Source organism: Arachis ipaensis, chromosome B01 (assembly GCF_000816755.2).
Source record: "Arachis ipaensis cultivar K30076 chromosome B01, Araip1.1, whole genome shotgun sequence".
NCBI lineage: Eukaryota > Viridiplantae > Streptophyta > Magnoliopsida > Fabales > Fabaceae > Arachis > Arachis ipaensis.
In genome coordinates, this window is record NC_029785.2 from 134,256,155 (window position 1) to 134,265,668 (window position 9,514).

General features: G+C 33.3%; 1 protein-coding gene across 1 annotated transcript in view; it reads left to right on the top strand.

The window, feature by feature from the left end:
• LOC107640645 (F-box/LRR-repeat protein 3) overlaps window positions 3,223-9,514 on the top strand; it is a gene marked incomplete in the record, with an annotated part of 7,007 nt that continues 715 nt past the window's right edge. The window contains 16 exon segments of the mRNA XM_016344156.2: window positions 3,223-3,532; window positions 4,109-4,400; window positions 4,498-4,626; window positions 4,727-4,934; window positions 5,013-5,159; window positions 5,741-5,815; window positions 6,177-6,248; window positions 6,531-6,602; window positions 6,855-6,926; window positions 7,050-7,121; window positions 7,339-7,410; window positions 7,488-7,559; window positions 8,054-8,197; window positions 8,572-8,643; window positions 9,206-9,352; window positions 9,434-9,514. Of these exon segments, the coding sequence (XP_016199642.1) occupies window positions 4,203-4,400; window positions 4,498-4,626; window positions 4,727-4,934; window positions 5,013-5,159; window positions 5,741-5,815; window positions 6,177-6,248; window positions 6,531-6,602; window positions 6,855-6,926; window positions 7,050-7,121; window positions 7,339-7,410; window positions 7,488-7,559; window positions 8,054-8,197; window positions 8,572-8,643; window positions 9,206-9,352; window positions 9,434-9,514 (1,633 nt within the window).

Genomic DNA, 9,514 nt, shown 5'->3' on the forward strand with positions numbered 1-9,514 from the left:
TATTTATTAATAGATAGATATAATAAATAAAATTTATTTAATAAACTTGTATGAAGTATTTACTAAAAAACGACTAATTATATATCAGGAAGACAAAATGTTTATTTATATATGTTCATATCTGATCCAAAAAGATAAGTCAAATCTAAAAGTAGATAAAAGTTAAAAGGACATTTATCACATAAATATCTTTGGAAGGTGATAAAAATCTTAAAGAGGTCGGATAAAATACTATAGGGTGATAATTTTTTTTTTGCAGGTATATTACACATACAAATTTTTTTAGTTTACAAATTTTATAAGTTGGCACAAGCTCAACAAAATATACATGCATTACACTCTCATATTCAAGAGTAAATATACGTTACTGTCAACCACTTCCTGTTTTCAAAGTGCGCTACTCACCATTATGAACGACTCTTCTTCTTCTTCGATGAAAAACAAATTTGTTTCTCTTCCTCCTCCTCTTCTTCCTTCTTCTTCTCCTCATTCTTTGTGTTTCTCTTCTTTTGTCTTCGCGTGTTTCATCTTCATCTTCGTGTTTCTCCTCATTCTTCTTTTGATTTTGTAATATTATGTATTTTTTTTTCTTTGTTTGATTTTTTCTTCCAAAAAAGAATTATGAGAATATGAAATAAGAAGATAAAGAAGAAGAAGCAGCAGAAGAGAAGATAAGAAGGAGGAAGAGGAAGAGTTTTGAATTATACAGAACTCATCAGAATAAAAATACACCCAAATATCTTCGTTTTACACCCAAATAACTTCGTATTACACCCAAATATCTCGTTTTTACACTCAAATTTGCTGCAGATATAGAAATGAGTTATGTTATGTGTACACTAAAATCAGCCACCAAAATCAGCAAGGGCTACAAAATACACCCAAAATACACCATAACAATTCAACTAAAAGAATAAGACAATTCACCCTCAGTCAGATAAAAAGTCATAAACTGTAAATACACCCAAATTTTTATAAAAATATACCCAAATATTCCTGATCTACACCCGAACGTCCGATAAAAATGGACAAGATTATATTAATTCTAATCAGAATTAGTACATTAGATTCAATTCAAACAAGGAAGAATTAACAGCAAATTTCACAGGCAAGGTTTACGCACTGATTCATCTGATAATCTGAAGTTGAATTATCCATTATCTTCAAAAACAGTTTCAGAGCTTGATGTCAAAAAACAATGGAAATCGAAAATTACGAAAAGAGAGAAAAACACGTAAATGAAGAAGGAGAAAGAGAAGGCAAGAAATTCAAAAAAGGAAACGGAATCCTTTCAAAAATTAAAAATCTGTTAGAGGCGCGTGAAATATATGTGCATAACAAGCGCGTTTGAGCGTAATATCAATTAGAGGACTTGTAAGACTTGTATAGCAAAATCACTTGTAAATAGAGATTAATCCTTTTTTTTGGAGGAGTTATAACTAATCCCAAATATCCCTCATCCACTTTTAGAAGAGAGATCTTAACAACCCTTAAGTAAAGGGACGGTTATCCACCATCAAAAGTGGAACAACTCCAACGGTAGTTATTGACTCATCACCTATAAATACATTGACACCATCATGTATACTTAAGTCTCAATACTCTATAAATCTACTGACTACTAAGACCCTTGCTGATTTAAACATCACCCCTGATTTAGACATCGGAGTGGCTAAGTCAGAAATCACCTCATGTACGATCCCGTTTCAGGTAACCTTCGAAACAAATAATGTGCTATCACTTCTATGATATTAAATTTTATATTTTCTTATCAAAATTGGTTTTAGTTAAAAGAATGCTTCAAATGTTTACAAATTACAACAATACGATATATTTATTAATTATTTTATTTATTTCTCCTACAATTGTGATAAAGAGAAAGGGCAGAAAAGAGGAAATTATGTGAGTAACAAATGATATACAACTCAGAAAAAATGATCCACAAGTTATAAAAGATTTGGTGGTGCAACAAGCGACCTAATGATGTTTGATTATTTTTCAACTTAAAAAATGTCTTCCACCCATTGATTTGCTGAAGAGAATATAAAAAACGACATGATTACATTCAAGAAAAACAAGGAATCTAACCATTCACGAATATAACAAATATTTTTTTAAGAGTAAACATAACTCATTCACCATCCAAAGAAAGAAAAGCAATAAAGCATAACGAGGGGTTTGAAATTTCTAAGTGTTGAAGTCATTGTTGCACTTAGCAGTGTAGATTACGCAGTCAGCTAAATTCAAAGTCGGGCGTGGATTTGGAATCATTCATTTGATTAGGACTTGGTTTAAATAATTTAATTAGCATGACTTTAAAATTTTTCAGCAATAACGCACTTCAATCTTTATTCATCTTCATATACATTATTTCATCTTCAATTTTAAAAGTAAATCATCTAATAGTGTATCAATGTCACCAAAAAAAAAAAATACTAAGAAGCAAATTACTAATCAAAGTTAATGATATTTATATCAAACTTCTATTCTTAATTAATTAGCAAAAAAAAATTTACATATAAAAAAAAACCATATTATATATAAAACTCTTTAAACTTAATATATCAAAATTACATTTATATATTATTTTATTTTAAATAAATTAAAAAATAGGTCACATTTTAAATGAAACAAAAAAAATTTACATAAATGTTCAATTAAGGGTGGCAACGGGGCGGGTAGGAGCGGATTTATACTCTACCCGACTCCGCCTCGCTGTACTACAACTTGCATAGAATCGTCCCGCTTCTATCCGCGGGTAGTAAAACGTTGAATCCTAATCCCTCCCTGCGGGTACCCGCCCCACTCCTGCCTGTTCCTATAATTATTAAAATTCAATAAATAAAATTAAATTTCAAAATTTATATACCCATCGTCACATACATAACATAAATTAAAGTAAAAATTTAAATATGATACAATATTATTAATCATTTACTAATTATTTTACATAGGATACCCACAAATTCGAATAATATTACCATCCTACATTCAATTTAATTATACCAAATTATAACTCAAATAACATAATTTTTTTCATTCTTTATCTAAAAATTCGAATTCAAATTTCAATCTTAACTTTAAAAAACAGAAAAACAGAGGACTAATTATAAGAAAGAAATAACCCTTAGCTTATTATTAGGAGAAGGAGAGTAAGATGAGAAAGACAAGGGTAAACGACACGAATATCGGAGAAAGAGGAGCGTTTCATTCGGAAGGGGACCCACTGTTCTCTCTTATCTTGTTCTTCATTTCCTTTATCAATCAGGACACGTGTCATGCATCAGATGGCACTGTGTTCTCTTCACTCTTCTTCTTCCTCCTTCTTTCTTCTTCCTTTCACTCCACTACTATCTCACTCTTCTCTTTCTCTCTCTAAAAAACTCCTTTCCCTTTTGATCCTTCACGTAATCACGTTTCTTTCTCCACTAACTCCTGATTTTCCGTTTCGATCACACCTCATTCGGTTACCGGAATATTCCCCCTCACCTCCTCTCTCTCTCTCTCTCTTCGCTGTCGGAGAACCAAAGAGGTCTGTGACGTAACCTTAAGCAAAACAAGAAGAAGAAATATCTTTTATGTTTTCTTAATTTTTTTATATACTCTTGCTATTTTTAATGAACCTAAAAGAAGAAGAAATATCTTTGATTACTTTTAAGTGAAAGCTCAAAAATATCTTGAGCTGCTTTTTGAAGACAGGCTCTCATACTCTGTTTGCTCTTAATTATGAAAAAAAAAAAATGATGAAAAACAGATAGAATGGAAAATAAAATAATCTCCACGAAGGTTACTGAAAAAAGGATCATCTAGTTAATTTTCTCGGTTCAATTAAGAGAATCATGCACATGTGGATGGTGCTTTCTTTGTTTCCCCTTGGTAATTTGTAATTAACTGAAACTGCTATAACTACAGAGTTGATCAATCAAAATGATCTTGTCTGCATTTTTTGTTTGATGATCACACTGTGGCCTAGTTTATTTGTTTGTTTGTTTGTTTGATCAATATGATTAATCTTGAAAGTAATGTGTATGTGTGAAATAAATTCACAAACTTGAGGTACAGTTTAGATGACAGGTTTGTTTGCTTGTTTATCTGTTTCTGTGTGCAGTTCACGTCAAAATCATTTTGTTCTGGAATGGGAAGTTGACTTTCTATGGTACATGCCGTACAATTGTGATTAAAAGGGTATTGGCAATTTAGCCATGGGGGGTATATGTTCTAGGAAGAGGGAACAACAAGTCATGGAAGATGATCTGCATAGAGGGGTCTTAGGAAGATACTGCAGAAGTACCAGTACTAAATGGCCAGGGGCAAAAAGTTTTCGTTCCAAGCCAAATAATTTCCCCGGAGGGGGTACATGCCCCTCACTCATGGAGTTATGCATTCATAAGATAGGCGAGGTTTGATGCTATCTTTAGCTTTGATTGCTTTTGTGTTACTTTGATTGCTTTTGTTTCTATTATGTACCTGATTACATGTTTTGTTGCATTATTATAGGACTTCCGTAAATATGATTCTTTCTCAATGCTTCCACCAGACCTAAGCCAGCAAATCTTCAATGAACTGGTGGATGCTCAGTGCCTAACAGAAGCATATATTGAAGCTTTTCGAGATTGTGCTCTTCGGGTGTGTGCAGGAGGCTTGGTGGAATCCCAAGTTTTGCTTTGATTTAAGAGTTTTCAGTTACAAGCATTAGCCAACTTATGAGATGAGTTTTGCATGGCAGGATGTTTTGTTGGGTGAATACCCTGGAGTGAATGATGGTTGGATAGATGTCATCTCTTCGCAGAGGTCATCTTTACTTTCAGTTGATCTTTCTGGTTCAACTGTGACTGATAAAGGATTGCGTCTACTGAAGGACAGCTCAAATCTCCAATCATTAACTCTCGATTACTGTGACCAGTTTTCTGAACATGGTCTCAAATACGTTAGTGGTAGATATACTATTTCTTTCTTGATGATATCTAATTGATTAGAATTAACATGTCAAGTAATGCGACTTTTCTGCATAGGTCTTTTGAACTTGACTTTCTTGAGCATCAGGAAGAGTAGCACTGTTACACCTGATGGAATGCGTGCTTTCTCAAGCTTAGTTAACTTGGAGAAATTGGACTTAGAGAGGTGTTCAGAGATTCATGGTGGATTTGTTCATCTTAAAGGTTTTTTCCTGATATTCTGCTCTATCTTTTAGATCTTGAACTTAGCTTGTTATTATTGTAAATTTGTAATGATGATAACCTCTTGTTTAAGCTCAGTTCTACATACAAATTTAGGTAAGTATGAGACAGTAATGATTAATGGGGTGGCTTGACATGAACTTCATCATGTGGGAAGATCCATATGATAATTATCGTGAATTATCTAGCCTCATTGTATTCTTTGAATACATAGCTTTAGTCGAGGCATCTATTTTATTATTGGTTATGTTGTCTGAAGGCTTCTGGTTAGTTTTCTAGCCTACAGTTAATGGCTAGGAGCCCCTTTTTCGGTACAAAAAATATTAGTGGTATGGCTGTATGGCAGGCTGGCAGGCCACTAAGTCGTGGCAATGGTATCACCATGCCCCAAGGAGTAGCAATGGCTTACAGATTAACTGCCAACCTACAAGAAATCAAGATCAATGAGTGGATGCTGTGTGATCATATCTGTTGAGCCAATCCTCATTGTCTCTTTATTTGAGGACCCTTTTTGTTCTCACAGATAGTTTCCTTTCATTTGTTTGTTTTAAAAATTAATACAGGTCTGAAAAAGCTTGAGTCTCTCAACATTGCATGCTGTAAATGTATTATGGATTCAGACATGCAAGCAATCTCAGGTATTGATCATAAGGCAGCGTGATTTGTATCATGGTTAGGATATTATTTGAAAGTTATATCCCCCTGTCATGTTTTCAATTTTCGAAAGTACAAACTTTTTTTTGTACCTGTCTCTAATCAAACACATCCTAACCACACACTACCTTATGGCCTAGGTCATATAGGTAAGGTATCAGGGATATTCAGGGGACATCCTGCTTAAATTTTTCATCCTGTATGCAACAATGCATTAACTTCCATAGCCTGTAGGCAGCAATTGTTATAATGCTTGATTAGCAGAGTTCTTTTTCTTCATGCTTTTAGATGAAAATGTTAGATATGGTCTCCGTTTTAGTTGACTGCCAATTTGTAATTGTTTAGGTCTTATAAATCTGAAGGAGTTGCAAATTTCCAATAGCAGTATTACTGATCATGGAGTTGCTTATTTAAGAGGTATATTTTCCATAGTGTTTGTCATATATCACAGATGCCAATGCAAGAATATAGTTGCTGCTGTGTGGCTGTTGTCTCTGCACTTAAGCACATCTCGTGTCAGTTAATGATCATCACCTTTAAGTGAAAGATATCATCATTTTTTACCGTGAAATAATTTTGCATGAGGAACTACTGAAACTCTCACTTGCTGTCACTACTCTTCAGTTTTACTTATTGACTAAGTATACTTTGTGTATTATGGTTTTCTGTTCTACATTACCTTCATTGCTCTGGTATCAGGTTTGCAGAAGCTTACCACATTGAATGCTGAAGGATGCAAAATTACTTCTGCATGTTTAGAGTCTATTGCTGGTAGTTTTTTCTTTTCTTTTTTCCTTCTCTCATTTTGTTCTTCAACGTCTCATTTATTTTTCTTAATATTATACAGTAATTTTCGATTCTCTTTGAAGTCATCTTGTTATGGCTTATGAATGAACTTGTGTCAAGTTTATGTGAGAAATTAAGGGTTAGACAGGTCTAGCATGCACACACAAGTGGTACTAAAGCTGCAAAGACAATTCTGAATTTTACTGACATTCAATTATATTTTTGTTTCTGCTACAGCCTTAGCAGCCCTGGAATCTTTAAATCTCAACAGGTGCTGTCTTTCTGATGAAGAATTTGAGAACCTCTCTAGTAAGACTGATTCTGTTTTCTAATGACCAAACTTGAGGACTTCCTCTGCCAAGTTTGTACTTGTAGCTCTAATGATGAAAATATGAATCCATGGTTTAACAGTCTGCTTACAATTTCCTGTAGGTCTTAAAACCTTGAAGAGGCTAAGTCTGGCATTTAACAGGATCACAGATGCCTGTTTAGTACATCTGAAAGGTGCTTCTAATTTCTCTGCCTTTTGTTATGAGCTTCTGAGTATATTTTTCTCACCATTATATGTCAATTGAATTTATGCTATTTCAGAATTACTGTTACAAAAATTCAGAATGTGAAGAAAAGACCATGTCCTAAATTTACACCATGCATGCTGCTAGTTTATTTTGAATTTTCCAATTATCCTTCATATCCTCATTTATTTATTTTCTTGGTCCAGGTTTAGTAAATTTGGAGTATTTAAATTTGGATTCCTGCAAAATAGGCGATGAAGGGCTTGCCAATTTGATAGGTTTACTATTAAATTTCTGGTGTTTACCAAATGTAGCTTTGGATTAACTTTATATTAACAGTTATTTGTTTATTCAGGCCTCACTCTCTTGAGAAGTCTAGTGTTGTCAGACACTGAAGTTGGTTCCAGCGGGCTGCGTCATATATCAGGTACATGGAAAAAATCATATTAAATAAAAATTCAAACCCGTTCAAATTATTGTTATTTATAAACTTGTTGGTTGTATTCTTTACGAGCAAATGCTCTATGACGACAAGGTGTTACATAAATCGTTATTGCATTGTCACCTTTTTTCTTTTCTTTTCTTTTCTTTTTCTTTATGCTCTTAAAAAAAATCCTCGATCAAGGTGTTCTATTGTTCAGGTTTTTAGTTTTGGTTTCTTGCTGATTAATTTCAGGGTGCTATTGATTTGACTGCAAGAAGTTCTGTAACTAAGTTTGCTATTTTTCAGTTGCCTGCTGTTATTAAAAAATATTTGACAATATGTACTTTATCATACAGTCATTAATTTGTTTTTCTTTTTTCTTTTTTTTTAATTTGAAAAAACATGTCATTTTAGTTTTATTTGTTTACTCTTCTTTTATCCTTGTACATTTTGATTTGATGCATTTGTTGATTATATATGTTCTGGCTTTTATACAGGTTTACACAAACTGGAAGATTTGAACCTGTCATTTACCTCAGTAAATGATGCTAGCCTGAAAAGACTATCAGGACTGACAAATCTTAAATCACTTAATCTGGACGCCCGACAGATTACTGATGTTGGACTTGCAAATCTCACAAGTAAACTTTTCCTTGTGTATATTCATTGTGTCTGCTATGCTTTTTCTCATTGTATCATTTTTAAGTTGGAGCTTTTATTACAAGAACTATGGACTCTTGCTATATAGAGGGTGCTACATAATGATGTTGAGCAAGAATCAATAACTCCTTGAATTGAATTTTCTATTTAACCTTTTTCCTTTTATTTTTTGTTCTCTTTAAATCACTTTTATCTCTATTCTCTATTACCCTACTATCCATGATCATGTTTTGACCTCCAAAATCTTTAGAGAAGGTGACAGGCTAGTCATAGAACCACTGGTACAGCGTGGTAATCAGTTTTATTTTTTGTCGGATACTCTATTCTTACTGTCTGATTGCCCTGTCTTGTATAGGTTTGAGTGGATTGATAAAATTGGATCTCTTTGGAGCTCGTATTTCAGACGCCGGAACTGTATTTTTAAAATGTATGTATGTTGAACTGTTTTAGATTTTAGACCATGGTTGATTTGCTTTTTTCTTTTCTTTATGCACTTATTATGCAACAGTATATTTCTTTTAGCATACCTGGTTGTGACCTGCAAACTTGATGTTGTAAGATAAAACTGAGTAATCTATATCTGAAATGGGAATGAATGACAATGGAGATTCTTTGTTGGGTGTTTGTCATAGGAGTATTGAGCTAAAAGTGCAGCTTTGTGATGAAAGTGTAGTAAATTGTTCAAGATAATAAATGAATCTAAGTAGATGTCTGTGCTTCTGCAGTTATTAAATATTTATTGTGTTTGAAAATGTAATGAGATTCTTTTGTACTTCTTGATGGAATAAATTCATGTCTCTTTTGTTCCCGTACTTGAGAACACTATAATAGCCCAAAACAGTAACACAATCTAAGAGTTAATACTATTGAGAGATCCCATTCAACCCCACTTTACAACTTCATATATAAAAATCATAGAACTGCACAAGTGTGTTCTTCAACATGGATTGCAAGCTGAAATGTTATTTCCTCTATGTTCTTTGCTGCAGCTTTCAAGAACCTGCAATTCCTTGAAATATGTGGTGGAGGATTAACTGATGGAGGCGTAAAACACATAAAAGAGATGACCTCCCTTACACAGCTTAACCTGTCACAGAATTGCAACTTGACGGATAAAACTTTGGAATTGCTATCTGGTATTTTCTGCATATCTTTAGGATTTAATATCTTTCAATCTATTTTGTTGACACATTTGGTATATTTTCATCTAAATACAGGGATGACTGCGTTGAGGTCACTTAATGTTTCAAATTCGCGCATAACCAACGAGGGATTGCGGTATCTGAAGCCGCTAAAGA